This window comes from Coregonus lavaretus (assembly GCF_964263955.1).
Source record: "Coregonus lavaretus genome assembly, chromosome: 40".
NCBI lineage: Eukaryota > Metazoa > Chordata > Actinopteri > Salmoniformes > Salmonidae > Coregonus > Coregonus lavaretus.
The window spans coordinates 13461639-13483221 of NC_140027.1; the positions used below are offsets into that span (position 1 = coordinate 13461639).

The 21583-nt window shown below is 43.1% G+C and overlaps 1 protein-coding gene across 1 annotated transcript in view; it reads right to left on the bottom strand.

The window, feature by feature from the left end:
• Positions 1 to 1472: 1472 nt before the first annotated feature.
• LOC311113522 (low-density lipoprotein receptor-related protein 12-like) overlaps positions 1473 to 21583 on the bottom strand; it is a 54548-nt gene continuing 34437 nt past the window's right edge. Inside the window, exons 7-10 of the mRNA XM_084156763.1 lie at positions 19757 to 19978; positions 6875 to 7344; positions 6388 to 6520; positions 1473 to 3507 (exon numbers count right to left, since the gene is read on the bottom strand). Coding sequence (XP_084012889.1) covers positions 2575 to 3507; positions 6388 to 6520; positions 6875 to 7344; positions 19757 to 19978 — 1758 coding nt within the window. The 3' untranslated portion in view covers positions 1473 to 2574. The remainder of the gene's footprint in view (positions 3508 to 6387; positions 6521 to 6874; positions 7345 to 19756; positions 19979 to 21583) is intronic.

Below are 21583 nucleotides of genomic sequence, written 5' to 3' on the forward strand. Positions count from 1 at the left end.
CTTGCTATCTAGGGTGATAACCAGCAGTTGAGTCTCTTCAACTTCCTCAACAGCCACATTATTCAATAATAGATCCAGATGAGGTTTAGGGTTGAGTGTGATTTGTCCCAAAAATTATGCTAGTTACCCATTCTAAAACGGACTGGAGCTCTATGTTAAAGGTGTCAGTTAATTATTTTACTGTTGCAGCCGACGTGTATACGGTTGAATCGTCAGCGTACATGGACACATGTACGCTTTAAATCTAGCAGCCTTTTGGAAGGTAGTCAAATCTCTGAAACAAAACTCCACGTCTTCATTACCTCAGCAGGTTATGACAGTCTCTGGTCTCATAACAGATACAATGGACATTTGTGGTGCTTTTAATAACCACTTTACCTCAACAGGCCACGTATTTAATAAAATAGCTTCTGAAAACGCTGATCCCAGTAAAGGGAGTCCTTTACTCACCTCAAGCCAGGTTGCAGAGAATGGTACATTCCAGATACACATTCCTCATTTCAACCATTAGATGTCTATGATGTACTAAGTGCCTTATTGAAGATTGATGTAAAAAAAAAATCCACTGGGGCTGACTCACTTGATCCCTTTTTTGCCCCACTCATTGCAGAATCATTGACCAATATTTTTAACTTGACAATTAATTCTGGGGTTATCCCTAAGATCTGGAAAGAGTCTCAATACTTATGTAAATAAGGTATTTCTGTTTTTTATTTTAAATACATTAATAACAAAATGTGGAAAAAGGGAAGTGGTCCGAATACTTTCCGAATGCACTGTTTCCACAGCCATCGGAGGCTAGGAGGTTCCGCCTAGCTAACTTTGAATTAGCTGGTCTGACTCTACGTCAATTTGTGGCGTAAGGATAAGTCGCAGCCCCATATGCAGCACAGCGTTGGAAAGCTAAGAACCTTCTGCAACTAGTCCCATCTATGACAAACAAATGGTATTATATCTAATTTAATAAAAATAAAAACGTTAACATAATTTGTAGATGTGAAACAAAACCAGTGTTCCTCACAGACGGACAACATTTAGGAGAAGAAAGCTGAGACGGTAAAGAATTTGTTTAGTTGCTAGCCGCCTGTGTGGTTCAGGAGACGAAGAAGACAAGAACAAATGTAATCAGTGCCCCTGAAAATGAAGGCTACCTTTCCCTACCAACTAGTTAGATGATTAATTATTACAGTAATAAGGGAGCTGAAATCTTATAGGATGTCGTTTGTTCGTAGCATATTAACTCATATTTACTAAATCTTGGTGTGAAAAGTGAATACAAATAAATAATAAAGAAAGCTGAAGATCTGAGCTTTCTAGCAGTATACAGCATTACTAGGTACTTTTCATGGCCCTCATAATAATTGATTTATTCTGGCATAGCACTACAGGTGCGAACATTAGTCCACAATGTTTACAGTTGACTTTGAGCATTATAAAATGTCACCTCATATCCCAAAGAAGAAACAAGCAAGTTAGCAGGATGAATGCTTTATATTTTCTTAGTGCAGTAAACAGTTATGTTTATATACTTTTTTCCCAACACTTGAACAAAAAAATAGCACAAGACAATTTTTTACATGCATCTTCTCAAGTAACAGCTACTGAAATTGAAATAAATACACAATCACACAAGTATTCTCAGTACCAAAACATTGAGGTTACCAAAACAATAAATACAACAAACATCTGTGGACATTATACAATGTTTTGTTTTTAGAAAGAGGTTATTTGCAATTCACTTTTCCATTTTATAAATTAAATGCTCTTGCCGTGATCACGCATGAGAATACATCAGTACCTTTCAATAGGAAAGGAGTTACACTGCCTCCCATTGAATTGAAATGAAACAAACATACCATCACATGGTAAGCCATAGATACTCAGAGCCCTCACCTTCAGATTCTCTATACTGAAGGAGAAGAAACTGACATTAAATACATCTGACAGACATCTTTAAATCTCGTTTAGCTTTTCACAGGCTCTAGATCTTAATTTCGGCTGTACTCTATAGTTCTCTCGTACCATTATTCTTAAACATAAAAAGGCAGCGTATTTACTCTGCTTAATCCCAAATTTAGTGTGAGAAGAAGAGGAACAGAACAGCAGTTGCTGTGGCTGCATTGTATTCACCTTGCGTTAAGCCTAACTCACACTCACAGGTGCACGTGTCTTCTTGCTATGGAGGCCATTCAACTTTTCCTCGGCTAGACAAAGTCAAAGTTGAGTAGTTTGAGCCGGCGTTACCGCTGCTGGTGCTACTTTCCAGTCCCCAGGCTGAGTTGGAACTCCCTAGCGAAAAGTCTGGAACTGGAACACGGAGGGGAAGAGGGGGGAGGTTGGGCGAGATCGTGCCATCTGATGAATACAGAATAAAGAAGACTAATACAGTACGAACTACAGGCTTTTCAAAAACACACTTCACTTAAACATCTTAAAAAGGGGAATAAAAATGACATTGTCTCCCCTTCTGAACCCCCATTCTTCCAGACAAAAGAAATGGCAAGCTTTGACAGGGACGGTCCATGTTGACAGTCAGTTGAGTCATACCGTAAACGTCCCTTTAGGTTAGAGCTATTAGCAGAGCAACAGTAACTCGTCATCACTATTGGTCTCAGTCTTGCCTGTGGCCTCAAGACAGGTGTCTGGGATCTGTGCAGTGTGAACCATGCTACAGTGTTCACAGGGCCCGTCCCGGCCCAGGGACATCCGGCCTGACCTGAGAGAGGCTGGGAACAATAGGTGGCGGGCAGCCTGATCCAGGCCTACCTCCAGGTTGAGGAGCCTAGAGGTCTCGCTGGTGGAGTCAGTGTCCGAGGCGGCATCCGACACGGGGATGAGCAGCTCTACGTCATCTTCATCCTCCCTGGTCCCTGCTCCCTGCTCTAGGTGCCTCAGTGGGCTGTGGTTGTGGGTCACCCCACCTGAGGAGTCTCCAGAGCGGCCCAGGGAGAAACGTACCCAGCGCAGGGTGCGGGTGACCCGGCTCAGAGCACTGCTCAGCTGGCTCCTCCCGGCCAAAGCACACTGAGGGTCTGCTGCCTCTCCCCCTGGGGTGTCCATGGTGTGGGTCTCCACCACTCCTGGGCTGGCCCTGTGCCTGGCCCGGTGGCTGTCCCTGCTGCTGGTGCACGTAGACACTGAGACGATGGCCTCCACTGCGGTTGCTGGAGGGGTCTTTGTGGGGAGGGGGGCTACAAGGCCCCCCACGGCTCCGGGGATGTCCAGGCGCTCGCTCTCCGTATCAGTGTCGTCTGAATCGAGGGGCAGCAGCCCCCGGTGGGGTCCAGTCCTTTCGGGCTCGCGGGCCAGGCTGCCGCCGTTACCGCTGCCAGTGTTCTGATCCTCGGTGTCAGCAGACACCAGGGCCAGCGAGCCGGAGCGCCGTGAGCGTGTGAAGTTGAAGAGGCGTCGCAAGATGTTGCTGTGGCGACCGGAGGTGGGCAAGCGGATGGAGGTGAAACCCAGCTGGGAGCGAACCGCCAACCTCAGGTTCTCCAACACAGACGCCTGGACCACACACACAGGGAGAACAGCAAGACTGTTAGTATCAATCAATCAATCAATCAAATAATAAATCCCTTTTCAACAGTTGTGACAATGTCCTTTACAGTAACCCAGCGTATTACAGACGACAATAAACATCAAACTCCTCTAGGGCTGACCCCAACTAAAGAAAATCTTGGTTGACTGTTCTGTCGACCAATTTATTGGTTTAAATTTTAAAACGTGTATTTTTCCATATATACACACAGCCTATGTGTTTGAATAAAATGAACTATATGCACTGAGCTTGTCTGATGCTTTAAGCACACTGTTTGCTTAAATAACTAAGACACAAATTGATTCAAGAGGGCCACACTGTAAAAAAAAAAAAGACAGCGAATGCCTGTGTCACTGTCGCATGTTTTCTCACTCTCCTCCCTGCTGCAGCGAAAAGGCACCACAGCACAGCAAATGTTTATCGCGCTGTTCGTGCTGATGCTGCAACATCATTTCAGCCATTTAGTTTCTTACTTGTTTCTCTGACTGAAAAGTTATTATACCAAAATCCCTCATTTATTTAGGAAAAACATTCTCTATTCCCTCAACCCTTGCTCTCTTTACGTGAAACATGTATGCATCGAATGCACGTGACCAATAGGGCCTGACCTATAATCACATCAATAAATTGGTTATAACAAACTCCGAACATCGTAACACATGTGACAGCAAAGTGGATGTGGAGGACGTGAATGTTTACTGGTTGCTCAGGAGGGAAAGGGGAAGTCAGATCTGTGGAAGACATTTTACTTATTTGGGGAAACTACTGGAGACCAAGAAAAAGGAGGGTATAGGAGGAAGCGGTGCAGTCCCGAACTGCTTTAATCAACTCTTCATTTTCCCATAAAATCTTACTTTTCTTTCCTTTTTGTCTATATACTGTAATGTGAATGTGTACAAGTATTCAGACCCCTTGACTTTTTCCACATTTTGTTATGTTACAGCCTTATTCTAAAATTGATTAAATAGTTTTTTCCACCTCAATATATACACAATACCCCATAATGACAAAACAAAAAACGTTATGAAAATTGTGCAAATATATTACAAATAAAAACGGAAATATCACATTTACATAAGTATTCAGACCCTTTACTTAGTACTTTGTTGAAGTACCTTTAGCAGCGATTACATCCTCAAGTCTTTTTGGGTATGAGGCTACAAGCTTGGCACACCTGTATTTGGGGAGTTGCTCCCATTGTTCTCTGCTGATCCTCTTAAGCTCTGTCAGGTTGGACAGGGAGCATTGCTGCACAGTTATTTTCAGGTCTCTCCAGAGATGTTTGATCAGGTTAAAGTCCGGGCTCTGGCTGGGCCACTCAAGGACATTCAGAGACTTGTCCCGAAGCCACTCCTGCGTTGTCTTGGCTGTGTGCTTAGGGTCATTGTCCTGTTGGAAGGTGAACCTTCGCCCCAGTCTGAGGTCCTGAGCGCTCTGGAGCAGGTTTTCATCAAGGCTCTGTCTGTACTTTGATCCTGACTGGGGCGAAGGTCATCGTTCCCTCGATCCTGACTAGTCTCCCAGTCCCTGCCGCTGAAAAACATCCCCACAGCATGATGCTGCCACCACCATGGTTCACTGTATGGATGGGTGCCAGGTTTCCTCCAGACGTGACGCTTGGCATTCAGGCCAAAGAGTTCAATCTTGGTTTCATCAGACCAGAGAATCTTGTTTCTCATGGTCTGAGTAATTTAGGTGTCTTTTGGCAAACTCCAAGCGGGCTGTCATGTGCCTTTTACTGAGGAGTGGCTTCCGTCTGGCCACTCTACCATAAAGGCTTGATTTGTGGAGTGCTGCAGAGATGGTTGTCCTTCTGGAAGGTTCTCCCATCTCCACAGAGGAACTCTGGAGCTCTGTCAGAGTGACCATCAGGTTCTTGGTCACCTCCCTGACAAAAGCCCTTCTCCCCCGATTGCTCAGTTTGGCCGGGTGGCCAGCTCTAGGAAGAGTTTTGGTGGTTCCAAACTTCTTCCATTTAAGAATGATGGAGGCCACTGTGTTCAATGCTGCAGAAACGTTTTGGTACCCTTCATCAGATTTCTGCCTCGACACAATCCTGTCTCGGAGCTCTACGGACAATTCCTTTGACCTCATGGCTTGGTTTTTGCTCTGATATGCACTGTCAACTGTGGAACCTTATATAGACAGGTGTGTGTCCAATCAATTGCATTTACCACAGGTGGACTCCAAGCAAGTTGTAGAAACATCTCAAGGATGATCAATGGAAATTGGATGCACTTGAGCTGAATTTCGAGTCTCATAGCAAAGAGTCTGAATTCTTATGTAAATAAGGTATCTTTTTTTATTTATTTTTTATAAATGTGCATACATTTCTAAAAACCTGTTTTCGCTTTGTCATTATGGGGTATTGTGTGGTAGATTAATGAGGGAAATAATGTATTTATTCCATTTTAGAATAAGGCTGTAACGCAACTAAAATGTGGAAAAAGGGAAGGGTTCTGAATACTTTCCGAATGCACTGTATAAACCTTACTATATAGTGTAAACGGCCTAATGGTCCCCATAAAGCAGTTCATGTTCAAATAAACAATCACAGTCACTGAGTAACTCATTCACCGTGCTTCAGAAGTAAGTTCAAAAGAACTTCCTCACAGTGAATCACAGTTCAACTTCTTCAACATCTCTTGTTACCTGAGGTCAGTTTGTTAGACATTACACAGTTGATCCTTGGTGTCAACAATCCTATGACAAAGATAGGCATTCATGGCCGGACTTGAAATGTGCACTCTTAACACACAGACTTAAGCGTAAGTCATGCATGGACAAGAGGATCACATCTTCTGAGGAGAAGAAGAGAGGGCAGTGTGATCTAGATGTAGACTTGCCTGGTTGCCAGAGCAGACAGGGAAGTCCTCCACCGGGGGTATAAGGCCCTGGGCGATCAGCTGGCCATACGACGGGGGAGCCTCCCTCCTCAGGAGCTCAGCCTCAACCCTGGACAGCTGGGTCTCAAATGACCTGGGGAAACATAACCGGTTAGAGGGACTCAAAGGACTGGAGTAAACACACACACACACACACCAGATCAGTTAGAGGGACACAAGAAATGGCATTTCAAAGTTCATTCAGTGTCCTTTTTGATGAAGATCAAAGACAGAAATTAGAGCGCTAACTAGCTATATGAATCCAAAGAAAGCATTTATAAAAGCCTAAAGACTAGTCTGGATTACCAATCATCTCTCGAAGTAAGTGTGAGACATACTAAAGCTGTCGTAGCAAACCAAACAGACAGAAACAAAGTGTTATGACTTCTGTGGGCACCGTATAATTGTTTAACAACAAGAGTAATAGCACAGGGTCTAAGTTTATTACCTGCGCTCAAACATCCGGAGGGAGTAGAGTTTGCAGGTGCAGCCCAGGGCGATGACCAGCAGCAGGCCACAAATGAGACTTCCTATAACCGCCGCCGTGATGACCCGTGTGGGCACGATGACCGGGCAACTCTCCTCGTCGCTCCCGTCGCCGCAGTCGTCCTGCGCGTCGCACACCCAGCTCTCGAACACACAGCGGTTGTTCTTGCAGTGGAAGTTGCCCGGCTGGCAGAAGAAGCAGTTCTTCTCGTCTGAGCCGTTGGGGCAGCGGTTCTGGTAGTTGCAGCGGTCCGAGCGCGGGTAACAGGCGCCGTTCCTGGAGCAGGGGAACTCATCCACCTGGCAGGTGCTGCAGTTGACCTCGTCGCGGCCATTGGGGCAGTGCCAGTAACCGTCGCAGCGCTGCTGCTCCGTGTAGCAGCCCCAGTTGCCCCCACACGGGATCTCCCAAGGCAGACAGAAACCGTCCACCTGGCAGGAGAGATGAGGAAGATTTCATTAAATTAGTCAAATCGAGGGCGTCCGTAACGATTCCAAAATCAAGAAATCGAAAAAGCTTAGTGATATTTTCAAGGGAGTTTAAAAGGGACATTTCACTCAAATATGACTGGGTTTGTTTTGATCTTGTCCGACGCAGTTCTAGGTCAAAGGCGGCAGGTCTGGGTTTTGTGCGCCAAACGATACACCTGATGACAACAATACGGTGTATTGATGGGGTGGACAAGATCAGAAAATGAAAGTCGTCCTGCTTTATGGCATTTAGTCCTCTGTTATACCGATCGCACTAAAAATATTTGTGTGCGTGTAGATATGGTTGTCCTTGTTCGATAGAGCCATTACATTTACATTTTAGTCATTTAGCAGACGCTCTTATCCAGAGCGACTTACAGTTAGTGAGTGCATACATAAATTTTTTTTTTTTCTTCATTCTGGCCCCCCGTGGGAATCGAACCCACAACCCTGGCGTTGCAAACGCCATGCTCGACCAACTGAGCTACATCCCTGCCGGCCATTCCCTCCCCTACCCTGGACGACGCTGGGCCAATTGTGCGCCGCCCCATGGGTCTTTGGATGTCTTTCAGCAATGTTCCTAACGGCGGATTCATTGCTACATACACTGAGCACGAAAAGCTTTCCATGACATATACTAACCAGGTGAAAGCTATGATCCCTTATTGATGTTACCTGTTAAATCCACTTCAAATCAGTGTAGATGAAGGGGAGGAGACCGGTTAAAGAAGGATTTTAAAGCCTTGAGACAATTGAGACATGGATTGTGTATATGTGCCATTCAGAGGGTGAATGGGCAAGACAATAGATTTAAATTCCTTTGAAAGGGGTATGGTAGTAGGTGCCAGGCGCACCGGTTTGAGTATGTCAAGAAATGCAACGTTGCTGGGTTTTTCACACTCAACAGTTTCCTGTGTGTATCAATAATCCTCCACCACTCAAAAGACATCCAGCCAACTTGAAAACTGTGGGAAGCGTTGGAGTCAACATCCCTGTGGAATGCTTTTGACACCTTGTAGAGTCCATGCCCTGACAAATCGAGGCTGTTCTGAGGGCAAAAGGGGGTGCAAAGGTGTTCCTAATGTTTTGTACACTCAGTGTATACATACAAATACATTTTTTCCAGCCTCTGAAATAAACAGCTCAGTGTGGGGTGGTGCTTCCTGCTCTGGCCCCGTCGTGCATTCGCTATGACTGCCAGATCTTGTGGTACCCTATGAGCAGATGAATAGACAGAAAGTCGAAACTTCCTGATTCCATCTGTGAAATGAAAATGCGCTCGTTCTAGCTTGTGGTGAGGAGATTATGTTTATGACAAAACGTAACGTTGATAATATTGTTATGACTATATACAGTTGAAGTTGGAAGTTTACATACACTTAGGTTGGAGTCATTAAAACTTGTTTTTCAACCACTCCACAAATTTATTGTTAACAAACTATAGTTTTGGCAAGTTGCTTAGGACATCTACTTTGTGCATGACACAAGTACTTTTTTCAACAATTGTTTACAGACAGATTATTTCACTTATAATAATAATAATAATAATAATACAGTGGGGAAAAAAGTATTTAGTCAGCCACCAATTGTGCAAGTTCTCCCACTTGATGAGAGAGGCCTGTAATTTTCATCATAGGTACACGTCAACTATGACAGACAAATTGAGGAAAATCACATTGTAGGATTTTTTATGAATTTATTTGCAAATTATGGTGGAAAATAAGTATTTGGTCACCTACAAACAAGCAAGATTTCTGGCTCTCACAGACCTGTAACTTCTTCTTTAAGAGGCTCCTCTGTCCTCCACTCGTTACCTGTATTAATGGCACCTGTTTGAACTTGTTATCAGTATAAAAGACACCTGTCCACAACCTCAAACAGTCACACTCCAAACTCCACTATGGCCAAGACCAAAGAGCTGTCAAAGGACACCAGAAACAAAATTGTAGACCTGCACCAGGCTGAGAAGACTGAATCTAGAATAGTTAAGCAGCTTGGTTTGAGGAAATCAACTGTGGGAGCAATTATTAGAAAATGGAAGACATACAAGACCACTGATAATCTCCCTCGATCTGGGGCTTCACGCAAGATCTCACCCCGTGGGGTCAAAGTGATCACAAGAAGGTGAGCAAAAATCCCAGAACTACACGGGGGGACCTAGTGAATGACCTGCAGAGAGCTGGGACCAAAGTAACAAAGCCTACCATCAGTAACACACTACGCCGCCAGGGACTCAAATCCTGCAGTGCCAGATGTGTCCCCTTGCTTAAGCCAGTACATGTCCAGGCCCGTCTGAAGTTTGCTAGAGTGCATTTGGATGATCCAGAAGAGGATTGGGAGAATGTCATATGGTCAGATGAAACCAAAATATAACTTTTTGGTAAAAACTCAACTCGTCGTGTTTGGAGGACAAAGAATGCTGAGTTGCATCCAAAGAATACCATACCTACTGTGAAGCATGGGGGTGGAAACATCATGCTTTGGGGCTGTTTTTCTGCAAAGGGACCAGGACGACTGATCCGTGTAAAGGAAAAAATGAATGGGGCCATGTATCGTGAGATTTTGAGTGAAAACCTCCTTCCATCAGCAAGGGCATTGAAGATGAAACGTGGCTGGGTCTTTCAGCATGACAATGATCCCAAACACACCGCCCGGGCAACGAAGGAGTGGCTTCGTAAGAAGCATTTCAAGGTCCTGGAGTGGCCTAGCCAGTCTCCAGATCTCAACCCCATAGAAAATCTTTGGAGGGAGTTGAAAGTCCGTGTTGCCCAGCGACAGCCCCAAAACATCACTGCTCTAGAGAAGATCTCCATGGAGGAATGGGCCAAAATAATAATAATAATAATAATAATATGCCATTTAGCAGACGCTTTTATCCAAAGCGACTTACAGTCATGTGCGCATACATTTTTACGTATGGGTGGTCCGGGGATCGAACCCACTACCCTGGCGTTACAAGCGCCATGCTCTACCAATTGAGCTACAGAGGACCACCCAATTCACTGTATCACAATTCCAGTGGGTCAGAAGTTGACTGTGAATTTAAACAGCTTGGAAAATTCCAGAAAATGATGTCATGGCTTTATAAGCTTCTGATAGGCTAATTGACATCATTTGAGTCAATTGGAGGTGTATCTGTGGATGTATTTCAAGGCCTACCTTCAAACTCAGTGCCTCTTTGCTTGACATCATGGGAAATCAAAAGAAATCAGCCAAGACCTTAGAAAGAAAATTGTAGACCTCCACAAGTCTGGTTCATCCTTGGGAGCAATTTCCAAACGCCTGAAGGTACCACGTTCATCTGTACAAACAATAGTACGCAAGTATAAACACCATGGGACCACGCAGCCATCATACCGCTCAGGAAGGAGACGCATTCTGTCTCCTAGAGATAAACGTACTTTGGTGCGAAAAGTGCAAATCAATCCCAGAACAGCAAAGGACCTTGTGAAGATGCTGGAGGAAACAGGTACAAAAGTATCTATATCCACAGTAAAACGAGTCCTATATCAACATAACCTGAACGGCTGCTCAGCAAGGAAGAAGCCACTGCTCCAAAACCGCCATAAAAAAGCCAGACTACGGTTTGCACATGGGGACAAAGATCGTACTTTTTGGAGAAATGTCCTCTGGTCTGATGAAACAAAAATAGAACTGTTTGGCCATAATGACCATTGTTATGTTTGGAGGAAAAAGGGGGATGCTTGCAAGCCGAAGAACACCATCCCAACCGTGAAGCACGGGGGTGGCAGCATTATGCTGTGGGGGTGCTTTGCTGCAGGAGGGACTGTTGCACTTCACGAAATAGATGGCATCATGAGGAAGGAAAATTATGTGGATATATTGAAGCAACATTTCAAGACATCAGTCAGGAAGTTAAAGCTTGGTCGCAAATGGGTCTTCCAAATGGACAATGACCCCAAGCATCCTTCCAAAGTTGTGGCAAAATGGCTTAAGGACAACAAAGTCAAGGTATTGGAGTGGCCATCACAAAGCCCTGACCTCAATCCTATAGAAAATATGTGGGCAGAACTGAAAAAACGTGTACGAGCAAGGAGGCCTACAAACCTGACTCAGTTACACCAGCTCTGTCAGGAGGAATGGGCCAAAATCAATCAAACTTATTGTGGGAAGCTTGTGGAAGGCTACCCGAAACGTTTGACCCAAGTTAAACAATTTAAAGGCAATGCTAACAAATACTAATTGAGTGTATGTAAACTTCTGACCCACTGGGAATGTGATGAAATAAATAAATGCTGAAATAAATCATTCTCTCTACTATTATTCTGACATTTCACATTCTTAAAATAAAGTGGTGATCCTAACTGACCAAAGACTGGGAATTTTCACTAGGATTAAATGTCAAGAATTGTGAAAAACTGAGTTTAGAAGTATTTGGCTAAGGTGTATGTAAACTTCCGACTTCAACTGTACACTTAGGACACCTTCCTAATATGGAGTTGCACCCCCTTTTGCCCTCAGAAAAGACACAATTCATCAGAGCATGGACTCTACAAGGTGTCGAAAGCGTTCCACAGGGATGCTGGCCCATGTTGACTCCAAAGCTTCCCACAGTTGTGTCAAGCAACGCTGCACCTTAGATGTGGAACAATTTACAAAAAACTATTAGAATGGATGTTCTGGTAACTCTTGGGCAATTCAAAAAATTGATTTCTAATATTTTAAATGTTAATTGTGATAGTTTTTTTTAATGTGTATATACATTTACATTTTACATTTTAGTCATTTAGCAGACGCTCTTATCCAGAGCGACTTACAGGAGCAATTAGGGTTAAGTGCCTTGCTCAAGGGCACATTTACGTCATTTAGCAGACGCTCTTATCCAGAGCGACTTACAAATTGGTGCATTCACCCTATAGCCAGTGGGATAACCACTTTCCAAAATATTATTATTATTTTTATTTATTTTTTGGGGGGGGGGGGGTCTTGTGTACGTGTACATATGTCTTGTGTATGTGTACATATGTGCTTTTTTCTTTGTATTGAAAACAGGGCTCTACTGCAAATGAGACCTTGGTCTCAGTTGATCCCCTGTATAAATACAAGTATTTAAAAAAAATACATATATATCTACAGTACCAGTCAAACGTTTGGACACACCTACTCATTCAAGGGTTTTTCTTTATTTTTACTGTTTTCTACATTGTAGAATAATAGAAGACATCAAAACTATGAAATAACACATATGGAATCATCTAGTAACCAAAAAAGTATCTTCAAAGTAGCCACCCTTTGCCTTGATGGCAGCTTTGCACACTCTTGGCATTCTCTCAACCAGCTTCATGAGGTAGTCACCTGGAATGCAGGTGTGCCTTGTTGAAAGTTAATTTGTGGAATTTCTTTCTTTCTTAATGCATTTGAGCCAATCAGTTGTGTTGTGACAAGGTAGGGGGGTATACAGAAGATAGCCCTATTTGGTAAAAGACCAATTCCATATTATGGCAAGAACAGTTCAAATAAGCAAAGAGAAATGACAGTCCATCATTACTTTAAGAGATGAAGGTCAGTCAATATGGAACATTTCAAGAGCTTTGAAAGTTTCTTCAAGTGCAGTTGGAAAAACCATCAATCGCTATGATGAAACTGGCTCTCATGAGGACCGCCACAGGAACGGAAGACCCAGAGTTACCTCTGCTGCAGAGGATAAGTTAATTAGAGTTACCAACCTCAGAAATTGCAGCCCAGTTCAAGTAACAGACACATCAACATCAACTGTTCAAAGGAAACTGTGTGAATCAGGCCTTCATGGTCGAATTACTGCAAAGAAACCACTACTAAAGAACACCAATAAGAAGAAGAGACTTGCTTGGGCCAAGAAACACGAGCAATGGACATTAGACCGGTGGAAATCTGTCATTTGGTCTGATGAGTCCAAATTTGAGATTTTTGGTTCCAACCGCCGTGTCTTTGTGAGATGCAAAGTAGGTGAACGGATGATCTCCGCATGTGTAGTCCCCAACGTGAAGCATGGAGGAGAAGGTGTGATGGTGTGGGGGTGCTTTGCTGGTGACACAGTCAGTGATTTATTTAGAATTCAAGGCACACTTAACCAGCATGGCTACCACAGCATTCTGCAGTGATACGCCATCCCATCTGGTTTGCGCTTAGTAGGAATATAATTTGTTTTCAACAGGACAATGACCCAACACACCTCCAGGCTGTGTTAGGGCTATTTTACCAAGAACAAGTGCTCAGAATGTGGGAACGCCTTCAAGACTGTTGGAAAAGCATTCCAGGTGAAGCTGGTTGAGAGAATGCCAAGCGTGTGCAAAGCTGTCATCAAGGCAAAGGGTGGCTTTGGGTGGTGGACAATTCTTCATACACACAGGAAACTGTTGAGCGTGAAAAACCCAGCAGCGTTGCATTTCTTGACACACTCAAACCGGTGCGCCTGGCACCTACTACCATACCCCATTCAAAGGCACTTCAATCTTTTGTCTTACCCATTTACTCTCTGAATGGCACCTACTACTAGGGCTGTGGCGGTCATGACATTTTGTCAGACGGTGATCGTAAAGCAAATTTGTATTCGTATTTTATTATGGATCACCATTAGCTGCTGCTAAGGCAGTAGCTACTCTCTTCCTGGGGTCTGGCAAAATGAAGGCAGTTTTAAAAACATTACAAGACATTCATTACAGATTTCACATCGCACTAAGTGTATGCTCTCAGGCCCCTACTCCACTACCCCATATCTACAACACAAAATCCATGTGTGTGTGTATAGTGCGTTAGTTATCGTTTGTGTATGCATGTGTGTGTGCTTCACAGTCCCCGCCGTTCCATAAGCATTATTTTGATCTGTTTTTTAAATGTTATTCTACTGCTTGCATCAGTTGCCTGATGTGAAATAGAGTTCCATGTAGTTATGGCTGTATGTAGTACTGTGCGCCTCCCATAGTCTGTTCTGAACCTGGGGACGGAAGAGACCTCTGGTGGCATGTCTTGTGGTGTATGCATGGGTGTCTGAGCTGTGTGCTAGTTGTTTAAACAGACAGCTCAGTGCTTTCAACATGTCAATACCTCTCACAAATACAAGTAGTGATGAAGTCAATCTCTCCTCCACTTTGAGCAAGGAGAGATTGACATGCATATTATTAATGTTTGCTCTCTGTGTACATCAAAGGGCCAGCCGTGCTGCCCTGTTCTGAGCTAATTGCAATTTTCCTAAGTCCCTCTTTGTGGAACCTGACCACACGACTGAACAGTAGTCCAGGTGCGACAAAACTAGGGCCTGTAGGACCTGCCTTGTTGATAGTGCTGTTAAGAAGGTAGAGCAGTGCTTTATTATGGACATACTTTTCCCCATCTTAGCTACTGTTGTATCAATATGTTTTGACCATGACAGTTTACAATCCAGGGTTACTGCAAGCAGTTTAGTCACCTCAACTTGCTCAATTTCCACATTATTTATTACAAGATTTAGCTGAGGTTTAGGGTTTAGTGAATGATTTTTCCCAAATACAATGCTTTTAATTTTTGAAATATTTAGGACTAACTTATTCCTTGCAACTATTCTGAAACTAACTCAGCTCTTTGTTAAGTGTTGCTGTCATTTCAGTCGCTGTAGTAGCTGACGTGTATAGTGTTGAGTCAGCCAGTGGCGTGTCATTAGTAAAGATTTTAAAAACGAAGGGGCCTAGACAGCTGCCCTGGGGAATTCCTGATTCTACCTGGATTATGTTTGAGAGGCTTCCATTAAAGAACACCCTCTGTGTTCTGTTAGACAGGTAACTCTTTATCCACAATATAGCAGGGGGTGTAAAGCCATAACACATACGTTTTTCCAGCAGCAGACTATGATCAATAATGTCAAAAACCGCACTGAAGTCTAACAAAACAGACCCTACAATCTTTTTATCATCAATTTCTCTCAGCCAATCATCAGTCATTTGTGTAAGTGCTGTGCTTCTTGAATGCCCTTCCCTATAAGCGTGCTGAAAGTATTTTGTCAATTTGTTTACTGCCTTGTCTGGTCAAACACAATTTTTTCCAAAAATGTACTAAGGGTTGGTAACAGGCTGATTGGTCGGCTATTTGAGCCAGTAAATAACTGTCGGTAATTGACCGTTAATTAACAAAACACGTTTAGCATCTCCTGGCTTCTATGCATAGCCTACAAGCCACTGATGCAGACCTTTGGAACATCTACATTTAAAAAAGTATAATAAATCCATGTAATATAGCCTACACCATCACAATAAATCCATTATTTATTTTAGACTGGTCTAAAGAAACATGATATGATGAAAAGTGTGTCTATTTCAGAAGAACAGAATAGCATACTCTGAATTGTCCTTATGTTAGGCCCTGATATGGCTATGCCATATGACTGTGGGCTACACTAGTTCATTTAGCAGACAAGATTTGCTTAGAATTCCATGGCATTATTTTTTATTCTTTTAAAGTATGAAGAATACAATTGAACATAGCTGAATAAAAGAAAGTATATCGCCTCCAAATGATTTCCAAGGAAGTGCGCACATTCTATTCTGTGTTGCGCGGTTAACAAAGAAACAGGTCCTCCTATATGCTTAATTTAGAGTTATTTATGCAACTGTAGCTGTGATACAAACGTTGGGCTATATGTTTTCATTTTTAATACATTCTAAGACTGCATGATGCAACTTTAATTATGATTTTAAAGAAGTCACATGAAAGGCATGATCGTTGATTTGTTTCTTGTGCAGGCTGCACACACATCAGTCTCTCATCCACAATTTGACAAGCACTTGATCATATTCTCACCATCCTCCTTGTGTGGCAGTAATGCCCCCTAAAAAATCCATGTATTTTGCGGCCAAAGTGGCCGTTGTGCCCTTGGGCTGAATATAACAATTATCATTCTGTTCTCCCGGCTGCTGTGCTCTGAAGCACCTCTCACTCACATGGCTCTCTCAGATCTCAATTCTTATTAGCCAATGCCTGTCACGTGATCGGGTCCTTCTCACAGGCATCTCAGCTAAGAAGTAGGCTACAAGTAAAGACAGACACATCGGGTACGCAACTGTGCTCTTATCGAATTCCGAGGAAGAAGAAGATGTAAGAACTGTCCACATTTACTTTTCGTCAGCCAACAAGATGAGTAGGCCTAACGAACAGCAAAAGCACTAGCCTATGTCAATCTACTATCCCCCATAGTACAAAAGTTGGCCTATTCTACTGGTCAACTTGTCCTTCTGTGCAATAAATAAATCTTCCAAACATACTGTGGGACAGTTGTGGGATGCAATAGAGCCCAAATTAATACAACCAATCACATCAAAAAACATTTAAAAAGCAATGAGACTGATGCAACAGATCAGAACGTTTAGCTTAAAATGTTGATAAACTATTAGGCTATTTCTTCACATTATAAGCGCAACAATGCACACACAGCAGTAGGCTATTAGCACAAATGTCCCAAAATACAATCAATTAGCGGGAAAACACTGTTCTCAAAAGTGACCGCAAATGCGATTCTGCATGTTATGCCTTATTATAAAGGCGCATTTTTATGTTGAAAATGATCTTCCTCAAACTTGAAACTCACGCGCTGCCCATGAATGCCAGTTAGGCTCTACACCGTTTGTAAAGCGGATTAATGTGTTTAATTGTAAGAAATTATTTGGCCACTTCAATTATGATACAAAACGTATCAAAACATATAGACCTATGGGCTAGGCTACATGTGGTGTGCGACTATGATTTGAAAAAGTCGGCAAAAAAGGCATGTGCTGTTTCTTGCCTTACTGCACACGCTGGGCATCATTCACAAGTGATAGGCAAATGTTGTCACCCCATCACCCATATTCTTAATTTAATGTTGTCTTTACATATACTAAAAAATATATGTGTGACATTAGTTTTGATTTAGAATGGGACCATTATCATGCACCTGTTTATTTTTTATGTAATCTATGCACTTAAATAGCGAATGGAGGAGCTTTTCCCGTGGTTCACTCATGCCAGACAGGTAGGCTATGCTCCTGTTGTAAAGTGAAGCAATGTGCTTAATCTTAGGAAAGTTGATAAATAAATATAGTAGGCCTAGCCTATAGAAAGCTGATGGAGTCCTCTTCTTTTTAATAGAGGCCATCAATACTGTTTTCTCACGCAATCGCATAGCCTATAGGAATGTTGCGCAACGAGCTCATGGGCTCTCATGAAGTGCTTGACTTGATTTTCAAAAACATTTGCATTGATGTCAGGGTGATTAGAGGGACAATAGAGTGCTGAGTACCAGGCAGCTAGCAAGTTTGTCAGGCTACTAATATCCAGTAGCAACGCTTGGAGAAGCTTAGTTACCGTGACTAAATGGTCACGTGGAATTTGACTGCGGTCATGACTCGTGACTGCCGGTGTGGCGGTAATACGGTCATTGTAACAGACCTACCTACTACCATACCTCTACTACGATAACCCGTTCAAAGGCATTTCAATATTTTGTATTGCCCATTCACCCTCTAAATGGCACACACACAATCCATGTCTCAATTGTCTCGAGGCTTAAAAATTATTCTTTAACCTGTCCCCTCCTCTTCATCTACACTGATTTAAGTGGATTTAACAGGTGACATCAATAAGGGATCATAGCCGTCAACTGGATTCACCTGGTCAGTCTGTCATGGAAAGAGCTGTTCCTAATGTTTTGTGCACTCAGTGGTAAAGCTAAGGTGAAATTTCCCTTTAAATATACAGTGCATTCGGAAAGAATTCAGACTCCGACTTTTCTGATAAGGATTTGTTTTTGTAATTTTTTCCCTCATCAATCTATCAATCTACACACAATACCCCATAATGACTAAGTAAAAACAGGATGGTAATTTGTTTTCCAAATCTATAAACCCCCTCCCCAAATACAGCCTTGAGTCCTCTTTGGTATGACGCAACAAGTTTGGCACACCTGTATTTGGGGAGTTTCTCCCATTCTTCTCTGCAGATCCTCATAAGATCTGTCAGGTTGGATGGGGAGCATCGCTGCACAGCTATTTACAGGTCTCTCCAGAGATGTTCGATCGGGTTCAAGTCCGGGCTCTGGCTGGGCCACTCAAGGACATTCAGAGACTTGTCCCGAAGTCACTCCTGCGTTGTCTTGGCTGTGTGCTTAGGGTCGTTGTCTTGATGGAGGGTGAACCTTCGCTGCAGTCTGAGGTCCTGTGCGGTCTGGAGCAGGTTTTCATCAAGGATCTCTGTACTTTGCTCTGCTCATCTTTCCATTGATCCTGATTAGTCTCCCAGTCTCTGCAACTGAAAAACATCCCCACAGCATGATGCTGCCACCTCCATGCTTCACCGTAGGGATGGTGCCAGGTTTCCTCCAGACGTGACGGTTGGCATTCAGGCCAAAGAGTTCCATCTTGGTTTCATCAGACCAGAGAATCTTGGTTCTCATGGTCTGAGTCCTTTAGGTACCTTTTGGCAAACTCCAAGCGGGCTGTCATGTGCCTTTTACTGAGGAGAGGCTTGCATCTGGCCACTCTACCATAAAGGCCTGATTGGTGGAGTGCTGCAGAGATGGTTGTTCTTCTGGAAGGTTCTCCCATCTCCACAGAGGAACTCCCTGACCAAGGCCCTTCTCCCCCGATTGCTCAGTTTGGCCGGGCGGCCAGCTCTAGGAAGAGTTCCAACCTTCATCCATTTAAGAATGATTGAGGCCACTGTGTTCTTGGGGACCTTCAATGCTGCAGACATTTGTTGGTACCCTTCCCCAGATCTGTGCCTCGACACAATCCTGTCTCGGAGCTCTACGGACAATTCCTTCGACCTCATAGCTTGGTTTTTGCTCTGACATGCACTGCCAACTGTGGGACCTTATATAGACAGGTGTGTGCCTTTCCAAATCATGTCCAATCAATTGAATTTACTACAGGTGGACTCCAACCAAGTTGTAGAAACATCTCAAGGATGATCAATGGAAACAGGATGCACCGGAGCTCATTTCCGAGTCTCATAGCAAAGGGTCTGAATACTTATGTAAATAAGGTATCTGTTTTTTATTTTTAATACATTTGCTAAACTTTCTAAAAAAAGTTTGGCTTTGTCATTATGGGGTATTGTGTGTAGATTGCTGAGGAAAATATTTTACTTTATCCATTTTTAGAATAAGGCTGTAATGTAACAAAACGTGTAATTAAGTCAAGTGGTCTGAAAACTTTCCAAAGGCACTGTATATATTTGTATTTATTTATTATAAAAAAAACTGTAGCTTTTCTCCCCCTGCAATAAATAAGAAGCTAGTATGCAACGATGTAAGTACCTCTTACAATATTTTGCCGGACAACTATAGGACGAATCAATTAAAATCGGCCCTAGCAAACAAACCAATATAAATTAATTGATTCTGAGAAATTTCGGTTGAACTCATGCCTACCTGGTAGGTGACGTTGAAGCCCCTTGCCGCATTGATCTTGTCAGCATAGAAGTGAACGCGCAGCTGGCCCGAGGACGAGACCACGGCCACGGGGGCACGGGAGTCGAAGGCAGTGAGGACACGTAGTAGGCGGCGAGGGTTCTCCTCCAAGCCATCATACACCTTCACGTAGTCCCCGTAGCCCGTCCCGTCCAGCTTGAAGTCCATGAAACGCAGGATCACCTGGAATCAATCCATTAAAGAATGAATTATGTTTTATAAAATGTTAAATACATATAGTCTGCATCTGGTGAGCCCTTGTCAAAAATAGTTTACTATATACACACTACCGTTCAAAAGTTTGGGGTCACTTAGAAATGTCCTTGTTTTCGAAAGAAAAGCAATTTATTTGTCCATTAAAATAACATCAGTGTAGACATTGTTAATGTCGTAAATGGCTATTGTAGCTGGAACACAGCTGATTTTTAATGGAATATCTACATAGGCGTACAGAGGCCCATTATCAGCAACCATCAGTCCTGTGTTCCAATGGCACATTGTGTTTGCTAATCCACGTTTATCATTTTAAAAGGCGAATTGATCATTAGAAAACCCTTTTGCAATTATGTTAGCACAGCTGAAAACTGTTGTGCTGATTAAAGAAGCAATAAAATTGGCCTTCTTGAGACTAGTTGAGCATCTGGAGTGTCAGCAATTGTGGGTTTGATTACAGGCTCAAAATGTCCAAAAACAAAGAGCTTTCTTCTGAAACTCGTCAGTCTATTCTTGTTCTGAGAAATGAAGGCAATTCCATGCAAGAAATTGCCAAGAAACTGAAGATCTCGTACAACGCTGTGTACTACTCCCTTCACAGAACAGCGCAAACTGGCTCTAACCAAAATAAAAAGAGGAGTGGGAGGCCCCGGTGCGCAACTGAGCAAGAGGACAAATACATTAGAGTGTCTAGTTTGAGAAACAGACACCTCACAGGTCCTCAACTGGCAGCTTAATTAAATAGTACCTGCAAAACACCAGTCTCAACGTCAACAGTGAAGAGGCGATTCCGGGATGCTGACCTTCTAGGCAGAGTCGCAAAGAAAAAGCCATATCTCAGACTGGCCAATAAAAAGAAAATATTCAGATGGGCAGTCTGAGATATGGCTTTTTCTTTGCAACTCTGCCTAGAAGGTCAGCATCCCGGAGTCGCCTCTTTACTGTTGACGTTGAGACTGGTGTTTTGCAGGTACTATATAATGAAACTGCCAGTTGAGGACCTGTGAGGCGTCTGTTTCTCAAACTAGACACTAATGTATTTGTCCTCTTGCTCAGTTGTGCACCGGGGCCTCCCACTCTTCTTTCTATTCTGGTTAGAGCCAGAACTTCTGCAAGAACTTCTGTTTCTGTGAGCTGCCAAAATGAAAAACCCTGACTACCATTTCCCAAGTCACGTGAGGTTGACTGATCATCCATTGAGGCTGTATGTGAGCAGAACAGTCACTGACTGGTCAAGACCAGTATGACCACCATTTCTTTCAAATAGGAAACCAGCTGAGATAACATGCTGATTAAAAGCATCAAACATTTACTTTTTCAGTAATGATGCAGGAGTCTAAAACTACTTGCTTAGGCAGGGAAGTAGAGGAATTACCCCGCTTCAGTGAATTAACAATTTTCCTGAATTTCTGTCAGAGTCTGTCACAGCGCTAAGGAAGTAGTTTGATTTGGCCTGTTTAAAACGAGGCAGTGCACCGATTTCTCAATTGCCTAAATATACTGAACACAAATATAAAACGCAACATGTAAAGTGTTGGTCCTATGTTTCATGAGCTGAAATAAAAGATCCCAGAA